Source organism: Periophthalmus magnuspinnatus, chromosome 10 (assembly GCF_009829125.3).
Source record: "Periophthalmus magnuspinnatus isolate fPerMag1 chromosome 10, fPerMag1.2.pri, whole genome shotgun sequence".
NCBI lineage: Eukaryota > Metazoa > Chordata > Actinopteri > Gobiiformes > Gobiidae > Periophthalmus > Periophthalmus magnuspinnatus.
This window is the reverse complement of record NC_047135.1, coordinates 7115919-7130670: the sequence shown is the minus strand read 5'-3', so window position 1 is coordinate 7130670 and position 14752 is coordinate 7115919. Positions and strand designations below refer to the sequence as shown.

Genomic DNA, 14752 nt, shown 5'->3' with positions numbered 1-14752 from the left:
TTCCTTTCTCTCCTACTCCTCTCTCTTCCCCTATCCTCCCTCTCTTTTTCCACCTCTCCTCCTCTCCCTTCTTCCTTTTATCATCTGCCTCTTCATCTCCTCTCGTCTCCTCCTGTCTCTGTCCTCCTTGCCATCCCCTCTTCTCCTCCCTCTCCTCTCTCTCTCCTCCTTCCTCTCTCCTCCTTCCTCTCTCCTCTTCATATCTATCCTTGTCTGCTCCCCCTTACCATTTCCTCTGTCCTCCCTTTCTCCCTTCCTCCATCTCTCCTCCTTCCTCTCCTCCTCCTCACTTCCATTTTCATCCTCATCTCCCCCTCCTCTTCCTTCCTTTCTCTCCCCCTCCTCTTCCTTCCTTTCTCTCCTCCTCCTCACTTCCTTCTTTCATCCTCCTCCTCGCTCTCCTCCTCTTCCTGTCTCACCTCCTCCTCTTTTCCTTCCTCCTCTCTCTCCTCCTCACTTCCTTTTTCATCCTCGTCTCCCCCTCCTCTCTCCTCCTCTTCCTTCTTTTCTCTCCTCCTCTGCCTCACTTCCTTCTTTCATCCTTGTCTCCTCCTCCTCTCTCTCCTCCTCTTCCTGTCCCTCCTTCTCTTCCTCACTTCTTTCTTTCATCCTCATCTCCTCCTCCTCTTCCTTCCTTTCTCTCCTCCTCCTCCTCCTCCTCCTCCTCCTCTTCCTCACTTCCTTCCTCCATACTCATCTTCTCCTCTCTCCTCCTCTTCCTTCCTTCCTTTCTCTCCTCCTCCTCACTTCCTTCTTTCATCCTCCTCCTCTCTCTCCTCCTCTTCCCTTCTCACTGCCTCCTCACTTCCTTCTATCATCCTCATCTCCTCCTCCTCTTCCTTCCTTTCTCTCCTCCTCACTTCCTTCTTTCATCCTCATCTCCTCCTCCTCTTCCGTCCTTTCTCTCCTCCTCTCCCCTCCTCCTTCCTCCTCTCCATCTCCTCTCTCTCCTCCTCTTCATTCCTTTCTCTCCTCCTCACTTCCTTTTTCATCCTCGTCTCCCCCTCCTCTCTCCTCCTCTTCCTTCTTTTCTCTCCTCCTCTTCCTCACTTCCTTCTTTCATCCTCGTCTCCTCCTCCTCTCACCCCCTCTCCCTTTCTTTCTCTCCTCCTCACTTCCCTCTTTCATTCGTGTCTCCTCCTCTCTCTCCTCCTCTTCCTGTCCCTCCATCTCTTCCTTACTTCCTTCTTTCATCGTTGCTCTTCCTCCTCTCTCTCCCCTCTTCTTGTCTCCTCCTCCTCACTTCCTTCCTCCATACTTATCTTCTCCTCTCTCCTCCTCTTCCTTCTTTCCTTCCTTTCTCACCTCCTCCTCACTTCCTTCTTTCATCATTGTATCTTCCTCCTCGCTCAACCCTCCTCTTGTCTCCTCCTCCTCACTTCCTTCGTTCATCCTCATCTCCTCCTCCTCCTCTTCCTTCCTTTCCCTCCTTCTCTTCCTCACTTCCTTCTTTCATCATTGTCTCTTCCTCCTCTCTCTCCCCTCCTCTTGTCTGCTCCTCCTCACTTCCTTCCTCCATACCCACCTCCTCCTCTCTCTCCTCCTCTTCCTTCCTTCCTTCATTTCTTTCCTCCTCCTCACTTCCTTCTTTCATCCTCATCTCCTCCTCCTCTTCCTTCCTTTCCCTCCTTCTCTTCCTCACTTTCTTCTTTCATCGTTGTCTCTTCCTCCTCTCTCTCCTCCTCCTCTTGTCTCCTCCTCACTTCCTTCGTTCATCCTCATCTCCTCCTCCTCCTCTTCCTTCCTTTCTCTCCTCGTCCTCACTTCCTTCCTCCATACCCACCTCCTCCTCTCTCTCCTCCTCTTCCTTCCTTCCTTTCTTTCCTCCTCACTTCCTTCTTTCATCCTCATCTCCTCCTCTTCCTTCCTTTCTCTCCTCCTCACTTCCTTCCTCCATACCCACCTCCTCCTCTCTCTCCTCCTCTTCCTTCCTTCCTTTCTTTCCTCCTCACTTCCTTCGTTCATCCTCATCTCCTCCTCTTCCTTCCTTTCTCTCCTCCTCCTCACTTCCTTCCTCCATACCCACCTCCTCCTCTCTCTCCTCCTCTTCCTTCCTTTCTTTCCTCCTCACTTCCTTCTTTCATCCTCATCTCCTCCTCCTCCTATTCCTTCCTTTCTCTCCTCCTCACTTCCTTCCTCCATACCCACCTCCTCCTCTCTCTCCTCCTCTTCCTTCCTTCCTTTCTTTCCTCCTCACTTCCTTCGTTCATCCTCATCTCCTCCTCTTCCTTCCTTTCTCTCCTCCTCCTCACTTCCTTCCTCCATACCCACCTCCTCCTCTCTCTCCTCCTCTTCCTTCCTTCCTTTCTTTCCTCCTCACTTCCTTCTTTCATCCTCATCTCCTCCTCCTCCTCTTCCTTCCTTTCTCTCCTCACTTCCTTCCTCCATACCCACCTCCTCCTCTTCCTTCCTTCCTTCCTTCCTTTCTCTCCTCCTCACTTCCTTCCTCCATACGCATCTCCTCCTCTCTCTCCTCCTCTTCCTTCCTTCCTTTCTCTCCTCCTCCTCCTCACTTCCTTCTTTCACCCTCGTCTCCTCCTCTCTCCTCCTCCTCCCTCTCTTCATCTGACAGCTTGATTGGCAGCACGTTGACAGCGCCGCTAGCATACCTCGCTACGCCGCTAACATCCTGCTGCTCTGAATGAACCGTGCGGCGCTGACACTTTCTCAGCTGTGCGCATGAATGAGACGCTTGCATAAGGATCACTCAATGAAATCTTCAAACTCCAGAAGTGAAAACAATTTTTAAATAAATAAAACGGCACAATGTTGGCTGCAAAAACACTCGCTGACACCGGCGCTGATGAAAGACGAGTGAGAATTTTGCAACGCTAAAAGCTGTTTTGTTCTTGCCAAAAAATGTGTCAAAATCGTAAGTAGTAATTGTACAAATGAAAAGGCATCGGAGAGGAGAGGAGATATTTGAGATGTGTTTCAATGAGGAAATGTTGATTGCATAAATTTAGTAAGTACAAGTACAAGTGCGGTAAATGTAAAGTAAGTTGGATCCAGAGTTGATGGAGCCACGATCACTTCCTGTTTGGAATGTGGTGGCTAGTGCGTTAGCGTAGCATGTCCATCTATGGTTGTGCTGCTTCCTAATATGAAACTATGATAAATGTATTAATATGAAGAAAAAATATCTCCACCCCTTTCTTGGACAATGTGAAAGTAGCAGAAGTTCAAACTTTTCCCAAACAGCAGTGAGACCATGAGAGATAATGATAAGGCCTTGACGAGAAGAAGTAAACCTCTACTTAAAGCCACAGTACGTCACAAAAAAAAAAAAAAAAAAAAAAAAAAAAAGTTTGCCTTGATTGGACTAAAAAAAGTATGTTGTTGCTCTGGGCAGGTTTACATCTCCACAAACCTGACTCTTCTCCTGCTTATGTTCCATGGAAATGCTGAATCTTTGGCTATTGGCTTTAATCAGTCCCGCCAACTTTTGCCGTAAATGACCAAACTGCATTTTCTTTGTGTTCGCACTTCCTGTTAAGTAGAAATCCCATTCATTTCAATGGAAAATCTGGGAAAAGTTACGCCGCTACAATCTGATATAAAGCAGGTTGATTTGTGTGAAATGTCCAATGCTCATGTGCACCAACACAACCTCTGGAATAAAGTGAAAAATCTTTCATAGTATTGCATAAAATGCATCTATCCACATGGAGAATGTTCCAAAGTATGGTTTTAACTTTCCGTTTCCATGGAGATGATGTGCCACCTCCAAGAAGTTACACGCTGTAGCTTTAAAGTGGGGAAAAATGACACACCAGCTCCATATTTCACACGCTGTCTGCACACAGCACACAGTGATACATCTGTATTTTGGTCCATATCTCATGTTCCTCTCACCTCTGCACGGTGTAAGTCTGTCTGACCGTCACTCCTCCGGCTCTGCTCCAAAACTAATGACCAAACAGACAATACATCATCAGTGTGAACGCAACGAGTCTATGAGTCTGATCACGTTTACTCTCCGCTGTCACTGTCAGAGCTGACCCTTAAATCAGCTCCAATGGACCAATGTGCAACAAATACAGTAATGTCTTCACAAGGCAACGCCACAGACTGAAGTGATGAGTAGAATAAATAATTTAGAGACAGCGTTTTAGAATAATTGTAGTCAAGAAGAGATGGAAGGGGGGGGGGGAGAGAGAAAGAGAGGGAAAAGAGAGGGGGGGGTGTATTAAATACATTTGTTTCTATCAAATTTATGGTTTATATCTGAGTTAGACCTGGTTTAGTTCTTGTTTAGCCCTAGTTGGACCTGGTTTATTTCTGATTTAGACCAGATTTAGACCTAGTTTAGACCTGGATTGGTGTAGACCTTAGTCCTGGTTTGAACCTTGTTTAGACCTGATTCAGTTCTTGTTTAGTTCTGGTTTTGGACTTGGTTTATTTCTGCTTTAGACATGGATTGGTTTAGTCCTTGTTTAGTGCTGGTTTAGTCCTTGTTTAGACCTGGTTTTGTCCTTGTTTAGACCTGGTTTGGACCTAGTTTAGACCTGGTTTAGTCTTGCATATAACCCAAACATTTTGGTTTTAGAAGAAGTCTGAAAAGCATCTGTTTAAAAATAGCCCTTGAGTAAATATATTCCCTGCACTCGTGTGGGAAAGTCCTGCTGCTAACTCCTCCTGGCTCCTCAGATAAACTCACTAATCGACAGCAGCAGATCCATTTTAGATACGACCGTGAGTCAGCCTGTGATTCACAACAAACTTTCACCAAACTTTAGACTTTTTTCTTCATTTGAATCACTGCAAAAACAATACCACACCAGTTCAGTCACTAGTGCTAATAACAGAGGCTTAAATCAGATGGTTTCAGATTACTGCATAGACTTCTATAACTGGGTAAAAATAAAGACTATTTTACTCTAGGATGTAAATGTAAATCCTGCAACCATCTCTGTGTCATATATGTGATTTCTACATCATTAAAGGTTATATATAAAACAAAACAAAAAATCCTGATGCATTTACGCAAATCTTGTCTCAGTACAGATTTATTGCATAAGCAGGTCAAAATAAGTGTTGTCTGCATCTGATTATGAAATATTTTTTTATTTGTTAATCAGGAAGTGCATGGTTAGCATGCTAGTAGTTGTTAACATTACCGTGATGGCAAATGTCAATCTCTTAAAGTTGTAAAAACTGCTTATAAACTCATCATGGTGAATCAATGAGATGCTTGTAATGTATAAGGTAAGTGAGGAATAACTTTGGACCACTGAAAACCGTGAGAAGAGAAAAGGAGGAGAAACAGGAAGCGGAGGAGAGAGAAGAGGAGACAAAGATGAAGGAAAGAAAGGCAGAGAAAGAGGGAGGTGGAAGGTGGAGAGGAGGAAGGAGGAGGGGAGAGGGGAGTGAGAGGGAGGACAGAAGAAGTGGGGAGGGGGTGCGGAGGAGGATAGGCAGATGAGGATAGAGGGAGGAGGAGAGGAGACGACAATGAGGAGAGAAGGGGATAAGGAAGAGGGAAGGAGAGGAGGTGGAGTGGCAGATGATTGTTCACGTTTTTAAGGAGGTAAAAATCAGGTACAGCTCCTTTAAATCTATTTAACTGTTTCCCAGCTCTCACCAGGTCTTTGGCGCGGTGCTTGTATGCGAGGTCTTTGGGGCACATGCACAGATTTTGAACAGCTCTAGATGAAAAGGGGACCATCAACTCAAAGCCAATCAGCTCTCCTTTTAACTGAGCAACAGAGAGAGCAGGAAACAGTATAGAATCATTTTAATGTGTGACCATTTATCATTTTTGACCAAAGCATCTTAAACCAATGCACATGGCTCTTTACCTGCCCAGTCCAGACTGATATCTCTCTGGATTTCTCATACAGATTGATATCAGTCTGGTCTCCGCGTCCTCCGTTGCCCCTCAAGCTCGGTCAAATGTGATCATGCAATCAGATGTTTTTTTTTTTTTTTTTTTTTTTTTTTTTTCCAGAGTTTAGTGCTTCGCTCATCAATTCTGCAGATATCAATCATGTTTTTCTGTTTCCTGTAATTTATTTTTTCCTTTATTTTTTTCTGATATGGATGGGCCATGCATGTCCCTGATTGGGTAATACACCTGTCAATCACGGCCATTTGAAAATGGAGACATTCCCCTGTGACCAGACTCATATCTTCATAAAGTACTGAAGAAGTGTGTAGTCTGGATTCAAGGCTGAAATGATCCACATGATTCTAGTGAAAGTGTATGGACTTTAAAAACACAGTGGAGCACTTCCTGTATTACCACATGACATCACAAGGTGGAACAGAGTGTTTTCAGTTTGAGAAAATAATTCGGCTTTAATATGCAGGATCTGTGTTAAACTTGTGTGAGTGAAAAAAAAAAAAAAAAAACAATTCATGAATGACGTTGACAAGGAAACAACATTATAGCATACATTAAAAAAAAAAAAAAAAAATAGTGTAGTATAGGCCCTTTAAGGCCAAGTCCACTATAGTCTGCAGGCCCTCTCCCTGCTCCCTCTGCTCAGCACATTTTCTACATAAACAAACAGAATTCCTTTGAAGGAGGACACTGTTAAACTGTTTCAGACCCAATTGTGCTAAATGTCCAGTGCTTTCTCACTGAAGCAGTATTTATGTATCATTGTCCCAGAAAAGCCCTGTTTGCTCTGTTGTATTTAGACTGGACCTCTCCGGTGGCCATCTTGAATCCTCATGTTTGGACTCAGATCTGCGTCAGAATTCCAAGTGTCTCAACTGTACTACACACAAACACATACAACCACATGTGTAACATACAAACATGTGTGTAACTTACAAACACTCATGTAACATACAAATGTGTGTGTGTGACATACAAACAAACGTGTAACATATTAACATGTATGTAACATACACCTCATTTATGCAGCTGGGCTCAGTACTATTATTTTCTATGTAATTAAACCATCTGAGTGACATATGACATATGAGATGTGGAATGAACTTACTACACTAAATGTACAACCATGAAGTGATACTGACAGCAACAGTGCACTGGTCAGACAGGTGACTTTAGGCTAAAATAAGTCCTCACGTGTCACAAACCTCTCCTTAAACACAGCCCTGCATTACAACAGGGCGCTCACACTCACTCACACAGATGCAAATCAAAACCACGTCTTTCCCTGAAGAAATGTCCTGTATGTCCCTGAGGCGGAGCAGGTCCAGAACAGCCACATGCTCCTCCACACATGTGTAATAGTCCTGTTATTCCACTAAAGCTGTAGCTTCACAAACAGATGCGCCTCTGTCCGAATCTTCCATTTCACTCAAACTAGCCCTGAAACCAGCTCACTGTTTGATTAAATAAGTGCCTGTATTACTAGCTAACATCTAATCACTAAAAATGTCAAGAGTCATTTCAGTCACTTGTGTTGAAACTTGGTGCTGCTGTTGTTTCCTGCTGCACATGTGCACCCACTAGAAATCTCCTCAGATGTCCGATTCTTCCATGGGTTTATCATGGGGTTTATTCAGTGCTGTTTGAGGTGGCTGTGGTCCTCAGTATGCATGCAGAGGCCTCTAAACCAACAGACTTGGCTCTCCACTTGTAAAAGCACATGTTGAGAGTGTGGCGAGGGCATGGCCCCCGTAGCACAGGAACACAATAAGTTAATGAGACTTCTGGAACCACGGTTGCTGCAGTCTTCTCAGTGACCAGTAGGGTGTAATAAAGGGCACCTTAACTTCAATCATCCTTCAAACAGGCAGAGGTGAAGGATATATTTCGTAACAATTTAATTATACTTTTGACACACAAACATGAACTCTAATTAACTAACTTGTTCCGTTTGGTCCAAGTTTGATCCAGTTTTAGCCCTGATGTAGACTTTAGTTTGGTCTTGTACTAGTCCTGGTTTAGACATGGTCTCGTCTGGATTTAGTCCAGATTCAACCCAGATTTAGATTTAGTCCAGGTTCAGTCTGGGTTTAGTCCAAATTCTAACAGTTTTCAGGCGTGAACAGAGATCCATTTTGAAAATTTATCTGGCTGCAACTCTAGTTAGATGGGCCCCGGGCTAAATACACCAAGCAGTATGATCTGTCCAGCAGCCCATTTGGCCATGATAAAAAAATACATAATTTGCACTGCTCTGAGGTGTCTCTGCAGCTGTTAGCATAGGCCATAGAGCTCCGCTCATCTGACAGTAGTGTCTAAGAACACCTGTGGAATGCAGATGCGGAAAATACAAGCTTATGATCATTTGATGTGAATGTAACAAGGACAAGGACAAGTCCAAGTCCGCTTGTTAATGAGGCAAATGAGCAGCAGCGCTTAAGGAAGAATTCAGGAGGAATTCAAAAGGACTTCAGGAGAACTTCAGGAGGACTTTAGGAGGACTTCAGGAGGACTTCATGGGGACCTCAGGAGGAGGACTTCAGGAGGACTTCAGGACTTCAGGAGGACTTCAGAGGGACCTCAGGAGGAGGACTTCAGGAGCACTTCAGGGGGACTTCAGGGGGACTTCAAGGAGACTTCAGGAGGACTTCAGGAGGACTTCAGGGGACCTCAGGAGGAGGACTTCAGGAGCACTTCAGGGGGACTTCAGGAGGACTTCAGGAGGGCCTCAGGAGGGCTTCAGGAGGACTTCAGGAGGACTTTAGGAGGACTTCAGGGGGACTTCAGGAGGACTTCAGGGGGACTTCTGGATGACTTCAGTGGGACTTCAGGAGGACTTCAGGAGGACTTCAGGAGGACTTTAGGAGGACTTCAGGGGGACTTCAGGAGGACTTCAGGGGGACTTCTGGATGACTTCAGTGGGACTTCAGGAGGACTTCAGGAGGACTTCAGGGGGACTTCTGGATGACTTCAGTGGGACTTCAGGAGGACTTCAGGAGGACTTCTGGAGGACTTCAGAAGGACTTCAGGAGGGTTTCGGGAGGACTTCAGGAGCACGTCAGGAGGACTTCGAATACGACATAATGTAGACAAAATTCCACAACTGTTACCTATCAATCATAATCTAAACAAGGGGCAGAACTGTTCTAAGTCACACTACATCATAATCACGGCTATAATTAATACAAATAAATTACGACATCTTTAATTTGTGAAATGAAGATTTAAACTGCCAGGGATTCTATTTTGGAATTTAGTGCTAATTCCTGTATTTTTGTACTTTACTTTTATCCACAAACTGACAATTAACTGGTGTAAAACTCTGATAAATATTTAGCACAGGTACTATCCCACCAAACCAAGTCGTAACATTAGAAAAACATGAAAACCTGCCATGCATCCTTATACATTACAGTGTCCCTAAAGCTGAATGCACTGAAGGAGGGCAAAGCATGTAGTAAATCAGCTCAAGGTCACATGGGTCAAGCCTTCAATATGGCCGCCTGAAACAGCCCCAGACCATAAACCAGCACATATAGAAAACATTTACAGCTAAATCCATGAGTGAACCTTGACCTGCTCCTGTCAAAATGTCAAACTTTATACATTTAACCATTTTTATCAAAGAAGATCCAAGACATAAGGAGGAGCTGGAATCCTGATGCCATAAATCTGTTTTTAAGGACAAATCAATGTGTTTTTCTTTTCAATTGCCAGTGATAAAAATTCAACCTTATAACAAAGTCTGCAAGTCTTCCCTGTGTTACTGTGGCAGAGTGGTTACCCTGTCTCCTCCTCTCAGTATGAAGGTTGTGGGTTAGAATCCTGATCTCTCTGAGTGGAGTGGAAAAACTATATTTGATTTGAACATGAGTACATCATATCTGAGGACACAGTCAACTCCAAATCTTACAAATTATCTTTTACAATGTGCAGAGAAATTCTAATTCCCTGCACAAAACGCTGTAGGCAGTGGGCATGATCTGAGCATTGGGTGTTTAAAGCTAGTTTTTAGTATTTGAGCTCAGTCTCCTTCACTTTTCATCAAACCACAGAGCCGCAGGGCAAACAGCTCGAGGATGACCAGATGGAGATGAACCAAATGTCGAACAGCACCTCTGTTTAAGTGGGACAAAGTGTGACAATGAGGGACATCCTGTTGGAAAAAAACAAGTATTTTTCTTTTTTCATTGCTTCTCGAGGAGCAATTTCCTTTATTCTGCTGCACTCTGGCCATTACCTTGCTCAAATCCAGGAATGAAAGCAATAAATATAACATTGGACTGGACAGCCGTTCGGGCATTTTCATTCTGTTTTCTGCAGTGGGTAAATGCAGAGGGTTTATTTTGACACGGTCGCAGTGGGTCTTACGTTGTCATAAGCGGTGCCTTAATGTTCATAAATGTCATGGGAACTTTTCTAAGCTTCACTTATCAAAGAGATAAGATAAGGTCACTTATGAATAATCAGAGGAGTTGATAGCTCTATGCAGCCCACGATAAAACAAAGCAGAGAGAGAGAAAGCACGAGTGGGCCACAGATAGCTGCTCTTTAAAGAGCCAGAGCCCTGCCATAGACTATATGTGCCGCTGTCTCTCTCTGCGGGGTCCGCTCTGCTCCGGTGAGCGTGCCTTTCTCGTGCCTCTGGTGTTTCACATCACATACTATAACACCTGCCCCGACACCACGGTGGACACTTGGAATGTGCAGTTATGAGAAAAACAGTGTCTGCTGCACTGTGCTGTGTACGTCTGCTGATGAAAAGATTCAGCTGCCAACACTGAAATGTGGGACTCAGCCCCAGTTGGCGTCATGTGGGATTTGAGTTGAAGATGCTGTGCAGTCCCACACAGAGTGGGACATCTGGTCACCCTAAACGGCTCCCAGTCGGGTCTCATCATCGATTACACGGTTTAGTGGTGCAGAGCCAGAGGAGCAGAGCCAGAAGAGCAGAGCCAGAGGAGCAGAGCCAGAGGAGCAGAGCAAAAAGAACAGAGCAAAAAGAATGGACCCAGAGATGAGCAGGGAGGGAATTTACATAAGCAGAGGCATGAGACCAGCAAACGTTCAAATTATGGAGTTGAGGCCTGAACAACTTTGGGAGAAAAATCAATTTGCAATTTTTCTAACAAACACTGTGATTGTGATTGTGATTGATTGTATAGATTTATTTTTGTTTAGAATGACAAGTTCACCATTTTAAACCCATTCAGGAGCATTCAGTGTCCAAATTTGAGAGAAGACTGAAATCTGATCCACTAGTACAGGAATCCCATAGTTTATATAGTCTCTTTGTGCAAATGGAAAACAACTAAAAGTATAATATATTTCAGACAGTTATCTTCTCTCACCTGTCACCTGTTTGCTCTATCAGTCAATCATAGCCTGCTTCCTGTGCCTCTCAACCAATAACATTTCAAGTCATTCATCTGGATACACTCTCTCTCCCCTCCTTCATCCTTCCATTTGATCCCCATTCCTCCTTTTCTCCTCCTTCACCACAGCAGCAGCACCATCAGCTTCCTCAGCCTCTCCATCATTTAAGGAGCTGCTAGTGCCTGGAACCTTTTTGGAAGTATTTTTGTCAATAATTGTAAAGGATTGTAAATGAAAGCTAGTTAATATCATACTGTGGAATATGTCAGACAAAGAAACAACATTGTCATTAAAGATTGAGATTGATTGTGTTGAAAGGGCTGCACTCTATGGGTCCTCTTTACTTGAAGGAGTTACTACAGCTCTATACTCCACCCAGAGCCCTGCAGTCCAAGACCAGAGATGACAGCTCCCAGACTATGGAACAGCGCCCTCTGCCTGCCAAATCCTCTCACTCTTTAACGCAGTTTAAGAGTAGATTAAAAAGCCACCTCTTCTCCCTGGCATTTAATACGAAAATCCGAAATCCGAAATGTTATCTGTACACAGTTATCCCTCGCTATATCGCGGTTTACATAAACGTTGGATCTCAGTGTGACTCTGAAGTGCTGTGTGTTTGCAAGTTTTCTCCCCGACAAAACCCGATGTCAAATGTCGATGAAACGTTCTGCACCAACAAAGGCGTCTACGAAGGTTTGAACTTTGAGAGTGTTTAAACAAGAAAGAAATGTGAGAAAATGTTAATGCCTGTGTGAGAAAAGTGTATAAAGTGTGTGGTGAGGGGTTTTACAGCTGCAAAACATATAGAATAATTGTAAAAATAAAGCTGACTACTGTATTTGTTTAGTTTTTTGTTTTAGATGTGCTGATGAGCATATACAAAAGTTTCATAATACACCTTTACGCAGATGTATGTTCCAATATTTGTTAGTATAGAGTTTAATATGTGTGACCCAAACAGTGAATAACATGGTAAACTTAAAACTTAAAAACTGCAGTAACTCTCAGAACAGTGTTTAATTCTTTCAGTTCCAGCGCACTTGCATTTAGTGTATATAGTGGTCTATGAATAATTGAGCTGCAATCTCACTTTAAGGTCTTAAAATGCACCCGCATCCAGTCCCAAAGCAAATACACTGTGAGAATGAACAAAGATTACAACCATAATTTGTATAACTGCTCAAAATATCTATAGTAGGTGATGCGGTTTGGTCCTGTGTTTTGTGGATATACATTTAAACGCAGTATTATAGTAAAAAAAGTTTTAAATCCTGTTGTAGCTTCTTACCCCTGGGTGACGAGCTCCTCCATCTCCTCCATCTGTCCTGCAGCTCCCGTGCTCATGTCACCATAAACACACACACTTCCTGTGACACAAAACACACACAAATACACAATCAGATACAACATGTGTAATCAGAGCCAGAGAGTCATACGAACGTCCAAATCACCACAGTGACGATGGTTTCGCCCCAAAACATTATGGAAATACAAATTGTTGGAGGCTATATCACAGCGTACATACACACTGCCATCGTGTCCTCGGGCAAGACACTTCACTCACAGTGCTGGGATTTGGTGCGTGAGACCATATAGGCGAAGACTGACCATAGCTGTGTCCGAATGTCCCCATTAGACAGACTTTATAGTGCCTCATTCACAGAGCGATTATGACAAACAGCCAACTTTTTTCGTGTCTGGGCGAAAGAAAATCGGCTAAACTTGATTTCTGTCATAAATAATGATCAGATTTCACTGGCACACAAACATTTATGAACTAACATGGTTTTGTCAAGCTGGATCTCACATTAACGGACTGAATTTTTTTTTTTTTTTAAATCTAAAACGTGGAAAGTAACGCTCTTTTAACAGCTCAAGCTAAGATAACCGGCTAACGCTAGCAACTTTACACAGCAACGGTTTGTTTAAGAGTGTTTTATTAACCAATCATGCAATAAACCAGCACTTCTTCCTGCTTTCATTCAGTCATGTTGCATCCAGTTAAAGACCTGTTGCCGTGCTGTTGTTCTTCCAACCCTCGCAATGCATTGTGGTCTATAATGACTAGTCTAGTGCCTGCTTCTTTTCAAGGTGCTTACATAGAATAGTGAAGAAGAGCGAATACACAAATTAATACAACATGCTTTGAGTGTTCAGAGTTTAATGATCTGATCTTGTGTTTTGTTCAGAACTGACACCTTTTGTTGTTCTTGTATCTGTTTATGTGCTGTTAATGCTTTTGTACGTGACACTTGGTTGCTATGCCGACAAGTTGACGTGAAGGTTGTTACTGGTCCGTTCTGGAGACTGGCTCTAGTGAGTTGAGATTGCTGTTGTTTTCTTCTTGTCTTGGTTGTGCGTTATGTGGGTGTCTGCATGTTTCCTTACACCAGAACACTATAATATGTAATAGACTCATGCATTATTATTATTATTATTATTATTATAATTATTATTACAAAAATAATTACTGCCACAGTGGGATTAAATAATTGGTATGTCATATATTTGCCTGGCCAACAAGACCACATTTTTACAATACAGTGGTCCATCGTTTACATTCTAAAAATAACCCGCAATAGGCGAAATCTGCGAAGTATTCAGCTTTATTTTTTACAGTTATGATGTATGTTTTTGGCTGTAAAACCCCTCACCATAGACTTTATACACTTTTCTCAGACAGGCATTAACATTTTCTCACATTTCTCTCTTGTTTAAACACTCTCAAAGTTCAAACCTTCGTAGGCCCCTCTGTCGGTGCAGAACGTTTCATCGACATTGTGGGTTTTGTCGTGGAGAAAACTTGCAAACATACAGCACTTCAGAGTCACACTGCGGTCAAACATTTACGTAAATTTGTCTGGATGCATTCTGTACTGCAATTGCACAAAAAAAAAATCTGGCCGTGAAAGGTAAATCGCGTTATAGTGAGGGACAACTGTACTTAAAACTTCTGGAACCATGTCTTTATGATTTCCGATGGACATGATTGACAGGTGCATTAACCAATCAGAGAAACACATGGTCCGTCACAACCAACATGAGGAAAAAAGAAAAATCAACAAAAAGTACGGAGAAACAGCTGTCAACTCTAATGTATCAGAGGTAAACAAAGCATATATTTTATTCTGAATGATCTGTTCTCCAACCGTGCTTTCAAATGATGATATTAATGTGATGTGAAAATCTGGGGTAAATCAATAGAAGAAATGATTATACTTTCCACATTTGGACAAAACAAAGCTAAATGTGAGTGAGCATAAACAATGGAGAGACAGGACGGTCAGAACATGTGACCTTTGACCCTAAGCCCCTGGATTACCTCCTGAAAATCCGAGCGGGTCAGACTGCAACAAATCAGGAGCATCTGTCAGATTGTGTTTCTTTACAATGCGCCCACTTCTGCGTGAGGACAGAGGACTGATTTACACAGTGATATCCGCAGCCTGATGTGTGGCAGTTGTGCGAGCGAGGCCTGCTTGTGAAATAGAGGTAACACAATGTTTTTGATAGACTGTGCTCATGTGACTG

The 14752-nt window shown here is 43.2% G+C and overlaps 1 protein-coding gene across 1 annotated transcript in view; it reads right to left on the bottom strand.

The window, feature by feature from the left end:
• Positions 1 to 14752, bottom strand: part of htr4 (5-hydroxytryptamine receptor 4) — a 224308-nt gene that overhangs the window by 135995 nt on the left and 73561 nt on the right. The window contains exon 2 of the mRNA XM_033973967.2: positions 12510 to 12588. Coding sequence (XP_033829858.2) covers positions 12510 to 12565 — 56 coding nt within the window. The 5' untranslated portion in view covers positions 12566 to 12588. The remainder of the gene's footprint in view (positions 1 to 12509; positions 12589 to 14752) is intronic.